At 34.8% G+C, this 20,956-nt stretch overlaps 1 protein-coding gene across 1 annotated transcript in view; it reads left to right on the top strand.

Moving 5' to 3' along the window:
• Positions 1 to 20,956, top strand: part of niban2a (niban apoptosis regulator 2a) — a 57,281-nt gene that overhangs the window by 26,321 nt on the left and 10,004 nt on the right. The window contains exons 6-8 of the mRNA NM_001080586.1: positions 6,149 to 6,264; positions 14,213 to 14,317; positions 16,276 to 16,438. Of these exons, the coding sequence (NP_001074055.1) occupies positions 6,149 to 6,264; positions 14,213 to 14,317; positions 16,276 to 16,438 (384 nt within the window). The remainder of the gene's footprint in view (positions 1 to 6,148; positions 6,265 to 14,212; positions 14,318 to 16,275; positions 16,439 to 20,956) is intronic.

Genomic DNA, 20,956 nt, shown 5'->3' with positions numbered 1-20,956 from the left:
ATGTTTTGGTTTTAATCATTGATTTAGAGATAAGAGTTTCTCTAAAACCATCTAGATCCTGTGCTTTTAGCCTAAATGGGAAATGCTCCAGTGAACGGAGCCCTAATGGTAAGTGCACACACATGTGGTGGAGAGGAAGCCTGGGAACCAGCCATCCCAGGAGTCTTGGCTAACCACCGTGCAGGGCACGCTAAACTTTACCATATGTACTATTTTTTGCTCAAGTCTCTCACGTTGAGTTTCTCAGGCCAGCCAACTCGCCAAAAAAAAGTGAGTGCAGTCCTTTTTTTCACTTGGTACTAAACAAGCCCAAGTATCCCTTTTCCACCAGCATGATCCAAGTGCTAGTGCTGTTGCAGGTTTGAAAATGGTTCAACTAGTGAGCCTTTAAGGGTGCTTTCACATCTGTAGTTCGCTTCATTTGGTCTGAACCAAGGGCAATAAATGATACATTGTTGCATTTTCTGCCGTCTTTGGGTTGTTTTCACACCACACTGCTGGCTTTGGTCCAAACCAGTTGAAAAGAACCAAAATGCAGTCATCTGACAAAATCCACATCTCTCATTGGCAAGATGTTGTTGAACATAGTTCCTGAACTGCATATCGATTGGTCAGAATTCACGTGTGGGGAAAATACCAATGAACTCCCGCAAGTAAACAAACCAGCAGACACAAAATGGTGCTATTTACTGTGGAGCTACTACAGTGCCCTTCTTTAGACAAACTTTACATTCTAAGAATGAAGTGTGGCCACAGCTGGAAAACAATGTTTTAATTCATCGCACATCACTTCAGGAGGAGATGTGAAGTAATTTAGCTAAACTGTGACATGGTCATGTTTAGAAAATATTACCAACGATCCATCAGGTAATGTTTTTCTATCTCTCTGTTGGTAAAGTGCTGTCAACAAATATTTTTCCTCCATATCCCATAATGCACAGCACATCGGCCTACGGCAGCTGAATTAGTCCAACAGACAGAGTCCTTTTTGCGGTTGGGTCTGTTTTAGTTCGGATCATATTCTCACCACAAACGAACCGCTCCAGGGTTCATTTGAAACCGTACCGAGACCACCTCTTCAAGCAGGACTCTGTACGCTTTTTTGGTCCACTTTTGGTGCGCACTAGAGTACGATTGCAGCATTCATACCTGCCCAAACGAACCACACCAAGAGGGAAAATGAACTCTTGTGCCATTTCAACCGAACTAAATAAGGCAGGTGTGAAAGCACCCTAGGAAACGGGTTGTCTTTTCACTGGCTACAGAACCACCCGACATTACTGAATACTTTTCATCTTTCCCAACAGTGTTAATGCAGAAGCATCAAACATGCCATAGTTAATTGTGGACGTTGCGTTTCTGTTGATGTCCTTTGGCTTTTTAAACCTACATTCAAGTCAGGGTTATTTGTATAGGCCTTTTCACAATAATTATCGTTTCAAAGCAGCTTTTATTAGTTACTAATAACTTTTACATATTAACTAGTACCTAATATTTTTAACAGTTAAAGTTATTATTTGGTTAACCTGGAGTTATATACTATAGTTTATGTCTATGGTCAATGAAGTGTACTTATGGCGTACTCGCACTATGTATAGTTGCCTCGAACCGGGCCAAAGCACGCTTGTCTCCCCTGACAGCCCACAATCACATTACATTTGGGCCCGGGCAACCTTACGTCATCGATGCTGCGCTGTTCAGTAAGCACTCTCGCTCAGCACAGTGGAGATTTCTCTAGTTATATCGCTTTAGTCCTTAGGGATGCGGTGACACGCAGTCAGATATTTCGTTGAACAGATCAGCCACTTTTGGCACTCATAAACAATCATAAAGCCCTTGTGCTGCAGCAATTAAGAGGTTTGCTGAAGGTGCGCAGCTGTCGTGCAGTGAGGGGTTTGCGTATTCAATAAACTAAGGCAGTTTGCGTTCACTGAACAGTAAGAATGATGAAAAGTACCTTAAAAGTCACTTCTCTCTTTCAGTTTCGGGCTTTGGCACGTTTTGCACTCACACACAAGCGTACCACGCCAAAGCCCAAGCGAACCGCGCTCCAACCGGGCCAGAGCCAGCCAAGTGAACTGTGCTTGAGCCCGATTCAGCGCACTCACACTTTTTCAAACGATCCGGGAAACGCGCCTGGGCACGGTACGGATAGCATAGTGCGAGTAGGCCCTAATTGTAAGTGTTGTCCTTTAAGTTTTGCAGCTTGTCGTAGTTTGTTTACATGGAAATTACAAATGAGAATAACAAGCCAATTTACCCATGCATTTAGCTGCTGTTTCAGAATATTCAAGCAGTCAGGCAGTTTCTATTTGTCTTGTTGTTAGCAGTTACCCTGCTCCCTGCAGTTTCTTATTTGTAAACCAGCAATTTTTTTTATTTTTTTGACTATTTACTGTACAACAATTGATTTTGAAACTAGGCTCTATCTCTGGATGAGCTCTTAAACTGCCTTGGTGGAAAATTGAGCCACAAGTTCAAGCCTCAATGTGTCTCTAGTTTATTTGGACTTCTAGTGGATGTGTTTGGGGACGAGAGGTTTTAAAACTGATTTGAGGTCATTGTGTTTTATTGTGCACAGAACTCTAGGGACTTTCTCCAAGCAGACTGCTGACAAATACATCTACTATAGTGTTTTCTCATGGGGTTCAAGCCAAGAAAAGCTGGCTATTTTCTACTTTGCTCTATTCTGTGTGGCTCTTGTCTCTGGCTCTCTCTCTCTCTTTCTTTCTGAGTCTTGGAAAATGGTCGCTGAGTGGATTTCCGGTTCCTGACAGACGCTTACACACTCCATCTCTCTATCCCTTAATCTCTCACTGTTGACTTCCTGTCTTTGTGTCGGCCAATCTTAAACTAACTGCAACACATATACACAGACACACACACACTCACTTGTACGGCTATCTTTATGGGGACGTCTCATAGACATAATGATTGTTTTTATGCTGTGCAGACTGTATATTTTTATGCCCTTACTCCAACCCTATCCCTAAACCCAACCACCACATGAAACAATCTGCATTTTTTTAAATATTTAAATGCTTATGTTATTTTTTATTTTTTAAATGAGCTTTTTTCCTTATGGGGACGAAAAAATGTCCCCACAAGGTCAAAATGTACTAGTATCGCTATATAACATATGGGTTACAATGGGCTACATGTACAGCTATCTTTATGGGGGCTTCCCATAGGTGTAATGATTTTTTTACTGTACAAGATTGCATTTTCTATCCTCCTACCTCTAAACCCAACTCTCACAGGAAATGATAATGTGAGAAATGCAAGGTACACACATTCGCCATCAACGGCTCCTGTCTTCTGAGTGTTTGTGCAGCTTGCCATTGCTCGCGTCCATCTGTGTGTTTGTCTTTCCATACCACTGTGTGTGTAACTTTATGGATCAAACTCACTTCCTTTGAGCAACAGGAAAGCAACTCTAAAAGGTTATCTTTGTCCCAAAAGAGCCAAATCTTCCCAAATAACAGCTGTTGAGATTGACTTTAGCGTGACTGGATGGTGTTCTTTGATTGATTGTTGTCTACATGGCACCTCTGATGTACAACTTTTCCTTAAATGGTCCTCAAAGAGCACATTATCTATATTCACTACAGTAGCCTATAATCATATTTCCATTTAAGTGTTTTTCCAAAAAGTCTTGTCACGTTAGGTCTTGTGGATCTCTCTGCTTGAGCGGTGGTAACTGTAGCTTTCACAGACTCTTATTAGTTAAGATGTGGTCTTGAAATAGTAATTCATTCCCTCTTCCAACTGGAAAAAACAGGTTGTACGGGTTTTACATGATGTTTTGAAAGACTTATTGATTGTCTAAGTTGGTCTACAGTCAGTTTGGACCACCAACAAAATCAAATTCAGAGTGGTTGGTCAATATTTCTGCAAAATTCTGTTTAAATATAAACTTTCAGAATTTTTTAAATGAATATTGCTGAAATTTTACGTTTGCTTTGTTCACATTTACAGTGCAATGTGAATTTGGTTATTTTAATTATTTATTTTTATAAATATTTTTAGGGGTTTTTCACCTTTTATTGGACATGACAGTGGAGATTATAAGTAGGAAAGTGTGGGGAACAGAGAGAAGGGAAGAACTGGAAAAGAACCTCAAGCCAGGACTTGCTGTGTTGCTGTGAACAACTCTGTGCTAATATGTCGGCACACTGGCCTATTGGCGCTGACTGCTCTAATTTTTATTTTTTATTTTTTGTGCAGAATCCATTTTTTCCCTTCCATATTCCATACTTATATTTGATTATTTTATTTTTCTGGATCCTGTTTTAATAGAAAATAATTAAACAAGATTTTTATCCTAAAATGTTATTTATACTTAAACCGTTTAACAACTGTGATTCTTCTATGAATGTTGTTTTCTGTTGAATTACATTTTAATCCTCACTGAAAAAAGTGTTGCATTCAGAACTGTTGCAAACTATTTATTTTTGTTGAATTTAAACAAACAAATTAAGTTTAATAATTTTCAACCTAATTTGTTTTTTTAAATTCCGCCCAAATAAATTGTTTACAGCCACTTAATGTAATAAAAAAAATTGTAAATTCAAGGAATCAACTTTGAATTGTTTTTTTCAGTGCTGTTAAAATTACTAGGGATACACCGATCCCAATACTTAGATCGGATTTCAGTTTGATACCGCATATTTTTGCTGGATCAGGTATCGGCCAGCTGGTACTGATCCAAATCTAATCTTGTACGTCCTCTGTATTATATGTAATTTATAAGCCAACAAAAGCCATGAAGGTAGCCCATCATAAGGCACTAGAAAGTTGTCATGTAGGCCTACTATATCCCAAATGTTCTTTCTATAGCCATTCTATAGTTTAATGTGAAGTGCAGATAAATGTTCACATGGTTAAATTCATGTTTACTTTAGCGCTTCCCTCCGCTGTTTCTGTCAGTCGTTCTCCATTCATTCACAATTCAAGCTGTGTGTCGTCTTCATGACAACTCGAAAAACTTTCTCCAAGACTATTTGTTCCTGTTTAAATTATCAGTGGAGAAACGCATCAAATGGGTTAATTTTGACCTGCAACAAGGAGTTCATTGCTGTTTCTAAATCATGCTGCGCTGTGTCTGGTATCAGATCACATTCGCAAAACTGGAGATGGTTATTACCTGCTCGTCACACACAAAGTAGGCCTAGCTGAAATTTTTAATCAGAAAAGGCTCAATAATACATTGGACAGATTCTCAACGCACTGATTTCTTTCCTTAGTGCTGCTGTTTCGTAAGTGTCTGCAGATACCGGAGGGCTGCGCACTGTGTCTCTGATGCATCAAGCGCTTCATTCACGCACCGCAGATGCAATGTGCGCCGCTCTGTAAAATTATTCTCGCAATGAGTTTCTGTTCTCTCATCCTTTCGATTGAGTCTTCCAAGGGGAAAACTTTCAGTGCTGAGAATGAGTTGGAAAGCCTGGCTTATTGTGGTCAAAGTAGTTGGTGAAATAGTTAAAAGTGAAACTGACAGGCGCAATATGGATTGTCATTAACAGAAAAATTATTTTGCCTTATATAGGTTGCTCTAAATATTTCACTGTAATTTCATTTACATTCATATTTTGTTTAATAGACCAGTTTGTGTTTTGGCACATAAGCTGTTTAAGGAGTTTAAGCAAACATAAGCTGGACCACAACAGATCAGTGTCATAACAAATGCTCAAAAATGTAGCCTAATACAGCAAGCATCCAGTTTTTACTTAGATTGTGTTGTCTGTCATACAGTAGACCTATAGGTCTGTTATTTTTTACTAAAGATGATATATTATTTGAGTTTATCATCAGAACTGTATTATCTTTATTGAAAAAAAAAAAAAAAACATGGCACAATATCGGGATCGGATCTGTATCGGTCGATAATCAGAATTTTGGTATCAGGATCGGATCGGTTCCAAACAAATGGTATCGTTGCATCCCGAAAAATTACTGGGAAAATTGCTCATTCCTCTTCCTGCCATTTAATATTCATTGACTTTGGTCCATGTTGCAATTTGATTAGCTGCACAATACTACTTTTGATTCTTAATCCTAAATTGACCAAATTCTATGACATTCTTTATTACTGTGAATTGATCACATAGTTGCTTCTATAACAAGTCATGTTTCTTGACTCCTCTAGGACTGTCAGAAGAGTGCAAGGTATCAACACCAGCTTTCACAGATGCCCTGCGGCTCTACATGCAGTCCAAGGGTCACTACGGCACCTGGGACCTGATGTGTGGAGACCAGTCGCAGGTTAGTGTACTGCAGGTCATTCACACTCTTTCCTGACAGCTGTCACAGTTAGATCATCCTAGATGCTTTGCATATAAAATTGATTGTTGCCCTGATGGATTCATTTCTATCACATTTAGTATATTTATCAAGTTTTTATTAAGGCTCAGACACTTCTGTGGACTCATGCGAATGAGAATGGAGGAAAGAAAAGTTCAGACAGGATTTATTCAGGTCGAGTTTCCTGTGAACGTCCTGAATTCAGGCTCTATCCTGTGTCCCAGACAGGTGGGAGGACACCCAAACTTGTGCTCAGGTTTGGCTTAAAGGAACAATAATCATTTCACTGAGGTTGTAGAGAATTTGAGGATCTAGGTCAAAAAGCAGGTTACAATTGGGGTGGCCAACCCTGTTCCTGGAGAGCCACCTTCCTGCAGATTTCAGTTGCAACCCATATCAAACACACCTGAACCAATTAATTAGGACCTGAACACCACAAGATAATTACAGGCAGGTGTGTTTGATATGGGGTGCAACTGAAATCTGCAGAAAGGTGGCTCTCCAGGAACAGGGTTGGCCACCCCTGTATTAGTCTTTTCCAGCCTGACTAATTTGGTCTACAAGGTTCAACTTGGCTAACCAGCAAGTAATTAGGTTGATACATCGTCTAGACCAGTGGTTCTCAAACTTTTTCATCAAGTACCACCTCAGAAAAAATTGTTTCTTCTAGTACCACCATTAAAATAAGCAGCATTGAAATACAGTATCATAGTTGGCCCAGATAAGCAACTACAACTCTGCACAGTTAAAAACGTGGCAGATTACCTCTGAAATATAGGCTATATGTCATATATGTCATATATGACATATTAGATACATAATTTTTGATACATTTTTAAATGTGTGTAGCATGTACATGACATTTCATTTCTCCGAGTACCACTAGAAGGAAGCCTGCGTACCACTAGTGGTACACGTACCACAGTTTGAGAACCACTGATCTAGACCATCTGATCCTAAGGCTACTCGATTATGAAAAATCATAATCATTATTAATCAGTCATTCATTTTCTTGTCGGCTTAGTCCCTTTATTAATCTGGGGTCGCCACAGCGGAATGAACCGCCAACTTATCCAGCAAGTTTTTACGCAGCGGATGCCCTTCCAGCCGCAACCCATCTCTGGGAAAATCATTATTATTATTATTATTATTATTATTATTATTATTATTATTATTATTATTATTATTATTTTGATCATTGAAATCAAAAATATTTAAAATGATTATGGAGATGTGTATGTATTCCTTGTAAATACGGTTGCTATTACATTTATACATTTTAAAGATTGAGACATTTCACAATCCTATCACTGAAGTAGAATGGGACAAAATAACTAAAGTAGTTTTCACAATGATAGAAAGGAAAGAAATACAATAGAAAAATATGCAAATGAACCAAGCATCTTCACAGTAAGATGTAAACATGAGCTACAAAAGTTCTTCAGTCGAGAGCATTGAGTGACTTTGTCTTTTATTGTAGTCAGCTACGGGAGTATTGTGTGCTGTCCCCTTAAAGGAACTTGACACCTTTTTTTTTTAAAATGCTAATTTAACAAGAATTCTCAGAGTGTTAAAAAGTTGACTTGAACAGTCAGTACTTAGTTTAGCATTATGATCACCAGCAGGGTGGATTGCTGTAATGGACTCCTCACATCCCAAAAACACAGTCAGACAGTTGCAGCTCATCCAGAACACTGCTGCCAGGATTCTGACCAGAAAATCAGAGCACATCACACCTGTCCTCAGGTCTTTACACTGGCTTCCAGTGTCATTCATAATGGATTTTAAAGCATTGCTACTAGTCTGTAAATCACTAAATGGCCAAGGACCTCATTACATTACAGATATGCTCACTGAATACAAACCTAACAGATCACTCAGATAATTAGGATCAAATATACTAGATATTCCAAGAGTTCATTCAAAGCAGGATGAATTGGCCTTCAGCTACTAAGCCCCCTACTGCTGGAATCAGCTTCCAGAAATGATCAGAAGTGCTCCAACGTTAGGCACATTCAAATCAAGACTGAAAACAAATCTGTTTAGCTGTGCCTTAACTGAATGAGCACTGTGCTACGTTCGACAGATCACACTATTATGTCTGTCCTTTCTTTTTAGTTCCTTTAAAACCTTTTTTGTTAACATTTTAATGTGTTTTAATGATTGTTAATTCTTTTAATCATTTTTTAATCTTTTATTCTTGTTTATGTAACACACTTTTGAGTTATCTTTGTGTATGAAATGTGCTATAAATAAACTTACCTTGCCTAATGAATTAAATTTAATTTATCCATTATCATTCCATTATAATTATTTTTTTTATTCAAATTAATTTGCTTTCTAGTAATATTGGGATAGACAAATAGTAATGTTTCACACTTTATTGGTTTTATTTCAACATGTAACTACAGAAGACTCCAGCATTAAATAGAAACATTTTCAAACATTTTTTTTTTACTTTGAAGTTTATTTATAAACTAATTTAGAGAGGGTCACGTGCTTCTGATTGCTTGAAGCCGGCTCTGCATTATTTAATTTATGATTTACCAATCAGACGATTCCTAAGCCACAATAAATACCCTAAGTTCCATATAACTGAAGAATCCCCCTTCCACCCCTACTTCTCCTTCTTTCCTAGATGGGTGGCATGGTGGCCCAGTGGTTAGCACTGTTGCCTCACAGCAAGAACGTCACTGTTTCTAGTCCTTACCAAGTCAGCCAACGTTTCTGTGTGGAGATTGCACGTTCTCCCTGTGTTCACATAGGTTTCCCTCGGGTTCCCCAGTTTCCTCCCACAGTCCAAAACCATGCATCTTAAGTTAGTTGACTAATCTAAATCAACACAATAGACCTGCTCCTAGTAAGAAGTTATCTCTTAAGGGCAATCACTATCTGTTCTGAAGCTACTACAGCAGGGGAGTTCTCGAGATCTACCTGAGCTCAAACTCCCCTCTCGCCTTGCAAACGGGAGGGAGCCCCGGGCTCGAGGATCTTATGACAGCATGCCAAACAAGCTTTATAATCAATCATCAGCTAAGTGAACTCTTGAATCCATATTTATAACACTTAAACGCTTTTGTACCATTCCTTTAGGACATTTGTATTAAAATAACCCTTTATGACAAACTTGTTCAATTACTGAGGTGGACCAAGTTTTTGAAGTTGAAAGTCGAATGTTAGTATTCTAATATTAGTGACATCATAACATCATATCTTTCTACATGAGCCATTTTCTCCCTTCCAAGCTCATTTAAACTTGCCATAAACGTCAAATACACCGTTTTCCATCTTTCCAGCTGAGCTCAGTGTCTTTTGATGTTGATAAATCAGTCTGATCACTCTGTATTTAAGATGCTGCTGAAGCAGCGCAAACCCTCAATAATGTTTAAACCACAGAGCAGAGAGACTGCTGAGAATGTGTCATTAGAGGGGTGAGTTATGGTCAGCTCTGTGTGCTTTATCCTGCAGTCTCAGTTTAGTCATAACATGCTGGAAATATCCTTGAGTAAAAGATTTGGAAAAGTCCATCTTGTTGACTTACATGGATTTGAAAAAAAAGACAATTAAAAAAGTTAATTAGTGTTCCTTTCTCTTTTTTATATGATATAAATTTGAATTTAAGGTGCTTATTTTATTTTCTAATATTATATTATAGAATTATTTCCTAAATATTTTTACCAAAATGGCAAAATCGTTATTTATGTAGACAGTAATGTAAAAATATTCAAATGTGTCTCAAAGTTTTTAAACTATTTTATTTCAACAACTAAAGTCACACAAATGACAATTTCCCATCTGTCACATCCATTAAAGAAATTTTTCCTCGTAAACTTGTAGAATAAAATAAATAATTCTGTTCCATAAAGAGACCACTTTTATTTACTTTTTTTTTTAATTTAAGCATTATTTCTTTTAAGTTGTGCTTTTTAATCCACACAGTTTCTAAAAAGTATGTTGTGTAGACTGTAAACTTGTAAGTTTTAAGTCGGTTTTCTTTTTCTGATGTATGTTTCAGTATACTGTTAACATATCCACTGGTGAATTTATGTTCAGGCTTTTACTGCAAATGTCACATCCATAACACTGGAATTGTTCCTGCATAATAGCTTTCTGCTTTAAAATACAAAAAATATCTGTATCAGTGAATTATGTAGTAAGTATTTAATTAGCCAGTTGATTGTAATAATAAATTAAAGCCGCATCTTCACGTTAGCTATTGAAATCCCCCATTTTGTACACATTTAGGTTTGGTGTGTCACAAAACATGCAAGGATCAATTAAATTTAACATCACATATAGTGCTTTATAATTGAGGAGATTTTAGGTTTATTACTAATTATGAGACAACATTTTTCTATCCATCCACCCATCCATCCACCTATCCATCCATCCATCTTTCTATCCATCCATATCTCTCTATCCATATTTATTTATTTACTTTTATTCATGTATTTTTAATCTATTTTTGTTCATTTTTATTTATTTATTGTTATTATTTATCTATTTTTATTTATTCTCTTTATTATATTTTAAAATCTTTTTATTATTTATTTATCTATTTTTATTAATTGGTATCTAATTTTATTTATTCTCTTTATTATTTTTTAAAATCTTTTTATTATTTATTTATCTATTTTTATTTATTTGTATCTTTTTATTTATTCTCTTTATTTATTTTTTTATCGTTTTATTATTTATTTATCTATTTTTATTTTTTTATTGTCATCATTATAAGTGTTACATTTCAAAGCTTAGCTAGTAATAATCCAAGGTTTTCCCTTTAGGCACACACATCCACCTTGCTAAGAAATTATTTGTTTTGGAGCTTGCATGCTGTTTTGCTCCATGCCAGAACACACCCAGGAAATGTTTCTAATGAATGAGCTTTTTGTGTGCTTGTGTATGTATAAAGCCAATTAAAGCCTCTGTTTATGAGCCCTTATGCTTCAACCACTAAATAAAGAAGGTATTGACATTCTGTGTGTGCGAGAGACAAGGCCATTCCTCCTCATGCCACCCTCAGCAGTGTAACTGGGCGTCACGGTCAGCCTGGATGTGACACCAGGCTGGAAACGGCCGTGTGGGCTGTTATTACTGCTGGGTGTGGGCCGTCTGTTTTTTGTTTTTCTGTCAGAGGGTCTGTGTGGTGTTTCTGCCCACCTGGCCCCTGTGTAGCCATGGAAACTTGGCTGGTGGAGGGAGGGGGTGAGTGTACTATTTATTATCGGATGACATTTTTAGTGAGGTTTATGGATTAAGGAGGAACTTGCTCACACAAATATCTTTTAAATAATAATATATTTTATTTTTGCTGCACATTGCTCACACCCAATGTGCAAAAACAATTAAAAAAAACTAAATATTTCATTCAAAAACAATGCAAAAGCGATACACACACAAACATTAGTCATTCAACATACCCAGGAGCTATTCAAGAATTAGATAATATAATGATTTTGTTTTTGAAAGGTGTGGTTTAAAAGTGCTTAAAGGGATAGTTCACCCAAAATTGGACATTTTGTCATTTACTCACTCTTCACTTGTCACAAACCTATTTGAGTTTCTTTCTTCTGTTGAACACAAAAGAAGATATTCTGAAGAAAGATGAAAACCACTAACCATTGACCTTCATTGCATTTGTTTTTTTCTTCTGTGGACGTCAGTGGTTACAGGTGTGACAGCTAGCTTTCTTCAAAACATTGATCTCAAAAAATCTTTTAGGTTCAGCAGAAAAAAAGAAACTAGTAATGTTTTGGAACCAATGTAGGGCAAATAAACACATTTCAAGTTTGAAAATTTCATTTTTGGGTGAACTATTCTCTTAATATGTGAACACTTCTGATCATGGATGGAAGTGCATGTCGTAACTAAAGGGCAGAAAAAGAGCTCTGTGACCTTAAGTTTTTAATCTACACTGAGGCTGAGGAAATCAGCACAACCGAGATGAGAAGGGGTAGCTAAATCATAAATAAAAGAAAGGGACAACTCATTATATAGCCTTTTAAGTTGCTATTAGTCAGGGATGTCCAGACTCAGTCCAGGAGGGCCGGTGTCCTGCAAAGTTTAGTTCCAACCCCTATCAGACACAGCTGGCCTAGCTAATCAACCTCTTACTATAGGCAGTCTAGAAACATCCTTGCAGGTGTGTTGAAACAAGTTGGAGCTAAAATCTGCAGGACACCGGCCCTCCAGGACTGAGTTTGCACACCCCTGCTATAAGTTGTTTGACCTCAATGTGTAAATGAACTGCTAGCCAAAACTACAAAAACACACTAATGATATGCTGATTTCGAGGTGTATACGTGCACACCAGGACGCTTTGTGTATGAGCTCTTAAAGGGAAAGTTCACCAAAAATGAACATTAGCTTGATATTTACTCACCCTTAAATCATAAATAAAAGAACAAGACAAATCATTATATAGCCTTATGAGTTGCCACGAGTCGTTTGACCTTAATGTGTAAATGAACTGGAAGCCGATTCAAACTACAAAACACACCAGCAATGGGCAGATTTAAGGGGTGTTTAAGAGCATTAGCTCAGTTCAAAATATTTTGTAGCTGTTTATTGAATTTTACTAATAAAGAAGTGAAAATTTAAGAACGATAATCACATCTTAAGGTGGTTAAATGAATGAATAGGCTTTTAGTAATGAGAATGTTTTGAGTAGCTATCTTTTTGGTTTAATTTTTTTAAGTGCACTCATAGTTTTATAGGTTAGTGTAGATTAGTGTGCAATGTTTTATATTTATCTTAGTCACTTGATAAAATATATATATGTATATGTATATATGTATATTTTATCAAGTAACTAAGATAAATATAAAACATTGCACACTAATCTACATTATATTTATTTATATATATATATATATATATATATATATATATATATATATATATATATATACATTTTATTTTTTATTTTATTTTTTTTTTTTTAAGTTACTTTCCCTGGTAAATTAGTTACATTTATAATTTTGTAACTCAGTTACTATTTGTGAGATGTAACAAGTAAAAAACTAATTACTCTTTTAAAGAAATGTGCTCAACACTGCATATAAATGACCTAACCTTATGTGTATTTCATAATCATCTGCTCCAAATGGAAGCATGTAAATACTAAAATACTGTAAGACCCAAAACAGACACCTGAGGAACATCATAACAGATCGGTTATGCTAAACGAACATCATCACAAAGTTATTAATGGTGACATTGTTTAAAACATAAAGTATTGAAAGCAATTGCTAATTTGAGTTCAATTATCCATTCCTCGCATATATTAGTGTGACCCAGAGGTGCTTAGTATTATGTGCATGGTGTGGCTGAATGCTTTATAGGTGACCAGCTAATAAATGTCAGTCATTTCCCCCACTTAATCACTGACAGGTCATAAAAAGCCCCTTCCACTCACTGACCTCGTGACCCCTCTTTTTCTCTCTCCATCAAACACAATTACTTGATATCAGGCAGCGTTAAGCTAGTTGAGCGTTGAGCCAGTGCTAATATTTAGAAAGTAAATGTGTCATGTTTGTGGCGTGTTATTTATGATTGAAATAATAGTCCCATCTCTAAAAACAGAAAGGAGAAGAGCAAACATTCAATAGTTGTTTGTGTTTTGGCTGTCATTGCAGTGAGCATAAACAAAGCAGCCATCTGTGATGGACATTTTGGATATTAACACTAAAATATTCTGCCTTATATTTCAGGTTGTAAGGCCTGATGTCTATAATAGCATGGTTACTGAAGATATGCATGCAAAACTACAAAGCTGTCTGATCAGTTTGTTAGGCAGCATTCAAATGCGGTCATGCCATTTATTCTGTAGATAAAACCTGATATAATTTGTTGCATAACCAATAGTTATTAAATAATGTACTTCTTTTATCTCTATTTGTGCTTTTAGATCCTCGCTAACCTGGTGATGGAGACTTTACACCCGGAACTGAGGAATCAAATTGCACCTCGCCTGAAAGGAAAGCTACAGCAGAGGCAGAAGGACTGGATGCTGGTCAGTTTTCTTATGTAAATTCTGAAGCCGTTATAAAAAGATCTTCTAATCATTTATACAACTATTTGCAAGCCATTTTCATATTTACAGCATGCTTCCTTGGTAATGAGAAATAGATCTGTTCATTTATATTATCCATAAAAAAAAAATTCATACTTTTGAAGCGTATATCTTATACATGTGCCTCTTGTTTTAGGGTCATCAAGATAAATATATTAAAACAATTTCGCATAACTAATTTATTCAATATGCATTCTAAGTGTCTTTAATTTTTAAGTCTACTTAATGTTTCAAATAATGTTTGTGAAAATAAAATCTTAAAATAGGAGTAAAAAATGATGCATCATCATTTATTGTGATTGAACGGAAAAAAAAGACATATTTTGACCAATACCTAATTAAATATGTAAAAGGATAAGTGATCCTATTAAATAATATTTTTAATTTCAAATGCTGAAAATGTGTTGCTGACAAATGGGTAACCTTGTTGTTTGAAGGAAAGTGGTAAAATATAAATGTCTATAATTACATTCATTCATTCATTCATTTTCTTGTCGGCTTAGTCCCTTTATTAATCCGGGGTCGCCACAGCGGAATGAACCGCCAACTTATCCAACAAGTTTTTACACAGTTTTTACCCTCACTGACAAAGTTCCCAAGTTTGTCCCATTCATGAGCTCCTTTGTCCTGTTTTGATTGCTATGCCATCCTAAATTGTGAAAATAACCCATCAAAAAAGGCTTTAAGACCAAGGGGAATCCTCTGTTGGTCCTTGCTTCAGTGTGACTTCAGCTAATTGGTTTTGGCCAATCCAAACGATTATTTTTCATGAGTCCAACATCCAGCTGTGCAAGAAACATATAATTTTACATAAGTAAAGATATCTTTCACTACTGACCTACTGTATTGTTGTAAAATAGAGAGAACATTTTACACGTAACTTTTATTCTAAATCTTGGACCTTATTCTTGAAAGAAAAATGATCAATAAAAAGGTGTGAAGCACCAAAAGAGGCCCATGTTATTTCAGTAATATTTTGGCTTTTGTTTTTATCCATGAATTTTCAAATGTACCTTTTTACAAGAGAGGTTAGAAAATGGTGAAATTCTAAATTATTATTATTAATATTATTATTATTATGTTTTAAATTTTTATTAATCAAAGGGCCAGATTGTGACTGAGGACTCAGTTTGTTATTTGTCTCATAAGTGACAATAGACTACATTTTTTATTTTAAACTTTACCGGATTTATTTTGTGCTATTAATATAGAATGTAATAAATAGTTTTTAAAAAATATGTTTTAATATATATATATATATATATATATATATATATATATATATATATATATATATATATATATATATATATATATATTTTTTTTTTTTTTTTTTTTTTTTTTTCATTTCATTATTTATTTATTTTTTTTTTATTAATAATACTTTTATTCCAAATATTTAGGAAATATTTTTGGTATATTAAAAAGTGTGGTTATGATGACCATTTGACAAGCTAATCCAGCAAAAATGTCACTATAATGCAGTTATTAATCTCATAATTAATAGAAAATGATGCAAATAATGGCAAAAAGGTCCACTTTTTGAGAAAAAAGAACCACCCTATTACCAGACTGTCTATAGGCCTGGACCCTCATACAGTTTAAACGTGTAAATATCTCAGAATTTCAGCAACATTATCTTTCCAGCAAGATTGTTACTTTGGTGACTGTCTACAATCTTAAAATTATTCAATACCGGTCAATACATCACACAAACAAAATCATTCAGGTTTGAAAACCTTTAAAACCAATGCACATGATCAGCAAATGCACTGATCGTTTACAGCTGACACATCAAAATGCCTCTTTACTTTATTCAGTGGATGTATCTATATGGACATAAGCTTCCATTTTTTTTTCATGAGGTGTATTTATTGTGTGTTTGTTTACTCGGTCAGATCACAGATGCAGTCTACAGACAGGTGCTGTCACAGACACGAACTCATCACGAAGCTCTGGTTCAAGTATGTGAGGTGGAGCGCCCTCGTCTGGACGCTGCTCTACGCACCGACATGGACCAAATCATCACGTCTAAAGAGCACGTTTCTGGGAAAATCCGTGGTGAGAGAAACAAACTTCATGGATTTTTTCTTTTTTTGGTGATCAACTATTTATTCTTTTTGGATATAAACAAAATTGCATCTGATGTCTCATGTATTCAAAGAGAAGGTGCAACAGAAACATTATGGTTAGCTTGAATAATAATAATAATAGTAATAATAATATAAAATAAAATCTTTATTATTATTAAAGATTTATTGTTATTATTATTAAATATTTATTATATTTTTATTTTATTATTATTATTAAATAAAGATTTTTTATTGAATAAAGATTTATTATTATTATTATTATTATTATTATTATTATTAAATAGATGTATTATTATTATTATTATTATTATTATTATTATTATCATTAAATAAAGATGTGTTGTTGTTGTTGTTGTTGTTGTTATTATTATTATTAAATATTTGTATTATATTATTATTATTATTACATAAATAATTTTTAATGAATACATTTATTATTATTATTATTATTATTATATTATTAAATAAAGATTTTTATTGTATTGTATTTATTGTATTATATTTATTATTATTAATAATAATAAAGATGTATTGATATTTTTATTGAATAAAGATTTATTATTGTTATTATTAAAGATTTATTATTATTATTATTATTATTTAATTAAAATTTTTATTAAATAAAGATTTGTTATTATTATTATTATTATTATTATTATTAAATAAAGATTATCATTATCATTAATATTATTGTTGTTATTATTATTATTATTATTATTATTATTATTATTATTAAATAAAAATATTAATAATAATAATAATAATATATAACTAAAGTTGTTCTATTATACAATCAATAAATCAATTAATGTTTTATTATACAATCATTCCTTAGTTTAGCAAATTGGTGCCAAAAAGTTGCCAAGCATCAATAGTTACAGGTTTGGCCAAAATGGTTTTTTTTTTTTTTTTCTGATAATGTTGCCCTAAAAACAAGACTACAATTGGAAGTATGATTGACCCAATATGTGAAAATTTACTATTTACTTCAAGTGGTTAAACCTGTAACCATTTACATCCATAGCATGAAACAACAAATACTAAGGAAGTCAACGGTTACCGGTTTCCAGCTTTCTTTATTTGATTTAACAGAAGAAAAAAACTCATGAATGTTTGTAACAAATCGAGGGTGAGTAAATTATGACCGGCTTTTCAGACTCGCATTCTTGCAGACAGTCACTGGAATTCAGTCTCATTTGACTTAGTCCGGCTGTAACCAAAAAAAACACCCAGACTGCCGTGCCATAATGTAGGTTTGGCAGGAGCACTACATTTTTCTTGTGTCATTTGTGGCTACGACTGTTCCACCGAAAGCACCCGTAGCACATTTCAAATGTCTTAAAAAATATGGTCTTGGCAGCATATTTTCTGAGTTTTTGTATGAGTCTATATTTAATCTATGTATAAATCACTATTGAGTCCAGCTGTGTGTGTTTGTGATGGCACCATTATAATGAACAATACTGCTTGTATAATAGTGGTTGTTTTGACATGTAAGGCAGGTGCTTTCCCACAATCACCTGTTCACTGATATAAGGGCCCTTTATGTGATCTAGAGTCGTTGTGTTCAGTCTTCAGCTTCATTATTGAGCTTCTTCCAAAGGGTTCTTACTTTTGACACTAATATAAGGAGTGAGACATAACAGAATTAGGCATTAAAGTTCCTTGTCTGTTTGGTTGTTTCTCACAACCACTTAAAGGGATCAATCCTGTCATTATTTACTCACCTTTAACTTGTTTCAAACCTTTGAGTTTTGTTCTTTGATTAAACTAACACAAAAAAAGATATTTTGAAGAATGCTGAACTATTGACTTTCACAGTATTTGTTTCTCCTACTATGGATGTCAATGGTTACAGGTTTTCAGCTTCTTTGAAAATCTTAATTTGTTTTAAAAAATCAAAGGTTTTAAACCACTTGAGGGTGAGTAAATAGTTAATAAATGTTCATTTTTAGGTGAACTATCCCTTTAAGAAAGCAAACTTCACATATTTGAGATGTGAAATTTCACGTGCACTCTAAATATTTCTTATGCAGGTTTGAAGCTTCAGTTTTCATGAACTTAAATGTTATTAACCAATTCTAAGTGCTGCATTATGTCATTTTAAAGGAATTTTGGAGGTCTCGTATGATAGATCTATCCAAAGCCAACATTCATTTTGTCTTAATATACATTGCAGCTCTTTTATCCCAACTCCTCCTTTCTGAGAATGAGAGCGTTGTCAGCTTGTGTTATGATGAAATCCATCAAAGCTTTCTGTAAAGTTTTAAGCTTTAATCATCGGACATTCACTATGCTGGCATAGGAACTGTATGCCAATTACATACACAGTGCCAAAACCCAAACATTATTAAATCAATGCCGGTTTAGAAGGTAGTATATGCTTTGTGGTCAGACTGACTTGCCGTAGATGAGCTTTTCCCAATAGCTCTATTTATGCTCATACATTTTATGAAACAAAATACTGCAATACACCTTTTTCACATTGTGAAGGTTTGTAGTACATTCATACTGACCTATAGATGATGTTTTGCTAATACCTTTATTATACGTTTATAGTAAACAATCAAAGAGAAACCTTGTTATACACCTAAGCATGAGTTTCTCTTTTCTAACCTTTTTTGTAGTTCCTAATGGTCAGACTGACTTACTGCTGATGGCATTTTGTCAGTAGTGGTGTTCCACAGTATACTTATTTAAACTTTTAATTTAAGTTTCTACATTTTTAGCTGCTTTCCTAATTTTTGTAAGCACTCCTAAAAATAAAAATGTTGTGCATAGAATTTTGCATTCACAGAAAAAAACTGCTATGGTACATAGTACATTTAATGTGTACACACATATTGAGCATATCGGTTGTTCTACCTAGGGGTGCCCAAAGTTTTTCTTATGAAGGGCCAAAAACCAAACTTGTTTGAGTCTAGAAGGCCGAAGTTAAATATAGTTGCATTATTTATTTATTATTTTTATTATTATTTTATTTATTTATTTTTAAAATTTAACTTATCATAGTAAAAACAAAAACAATCTCATTTATAACAGAATGGAGTTACGCTAGTTTTTGATTTGCTCACAGATGTCTTCTGCATAGTCTTCTATTCCAGTGTTTTCCAACCCTGTTCCTGACGGCACACCAACAGTATACATTTACAACCTGTTTTCCTATTCAAACACACCTGAATCAAATCATCAAAACATTAGAAGAGACTCAGAAACCTGAAATGAATGGCTCAGATAAGGGAGACATCCAAAATAGGTGTTTGTGTGCCTCTAGGAACAGGGTTGGGAAACACTGCTCTATCCGTCGAGTATTTAAAACAGTATTTAAAAACTCAGATTCATTCATTCATTCATTTTCTTGTCGGCTTAGTCCCTTTATTAATCCAGGGTCGCCACAGCGGAATGAACCGCCAACCTATCCAGCAAGTTTTTACGCAGAGGATGCCCTTCCAGCCGCAACCTATCTCTGGGAAACATCCACACACACATTCACACACACATACTCTACAGACAATTTAGCCTACCCAATTCACCTGTACCGCATGTCTTTGGACTGTGGGGGAAACCGGAGCACCCGGAGGAAACCCACGTGAATGTAGGGAGAACATGCAAACTCCACACAGAAACGCCAACTGAGCCGAGGCTCGACCCAGCGACCTTCTTGCTGTAGAGGCGACAGCACTACCTACTGCGCCACTGCTTCGCCCAACTCAGATTCATTTACTATTCTTCTTATTAAAACATTTAATTTCAGTTTGCTTTTTATAGCCGAGTAATAAAACAAACAAAAAAATGTCACGTCAAATTAGAAGAGACAAGCTCTGTTAAAGGCATTCCCCCCAACCCTCTCCATCATTCTCAGATGTGATGGTGGACAAATGAGGGGGAGCTTGAGCTCCAGCTCCGCCTCCTATAAGCTGACGGCTGCAGCCGGCAATCAAAAAGATTAGCCAAGCACAGGCAGGGGCGGAGTTGACAACGGAGCCATCAAGCCGAACACTTCGGGGCTCAAAGTTGCTGCAGTCATGATGACCGATCACATGGAGAGATCATTTATTGATTTATTTACTGCAATAACAACAAAAGATTTACAGTACAAATAAAACAGAATACAGTCTCTACAAACTATTGTTCATTTTTAAGCAGTAAATGAATTATGAATTTAATTTAAGTAGCCTATATAACAAATGCATGAGAAATAAGGGGAAAACAAGAAACACAAATTCTAAAACATTTTAATATATTTTTGAAATATTTTAAAATTATTTAAAAAATATTTTATAATTATATTTTTTATAGTTAATAAAATATTTTTTTAACTTTAATTTAAGAAACTTTTTTAGGAGTGTCAGGATCATTGATGATAATCAAAAGATGATACTGCAGTCAAATATTTGTAGTCTTTTAATAAACATGATGTGTACAAGAGAGCGAGGGTATAAAAAGCTAATTGTTTGTTTAAAATTTGTGAGACTGAATTTGTCCA

Source organism: Danio rerio, chromosome 21 (genome assembly GCF_049306965.1).
Source record: "Danio rerio strain Tuebingen ecotype United States chromosome 21, GRCz12tu, whole genome shotgun sequence".
Lineage (NCBI taxonomy): Eukaryota > Metazoa > Chordata > Actinopteri > Cypriniformes > Danionidae > Danio > Danio rerio.
This window is presented reverse-complemented; position numbering and strand designations above follow the sequence as displayed.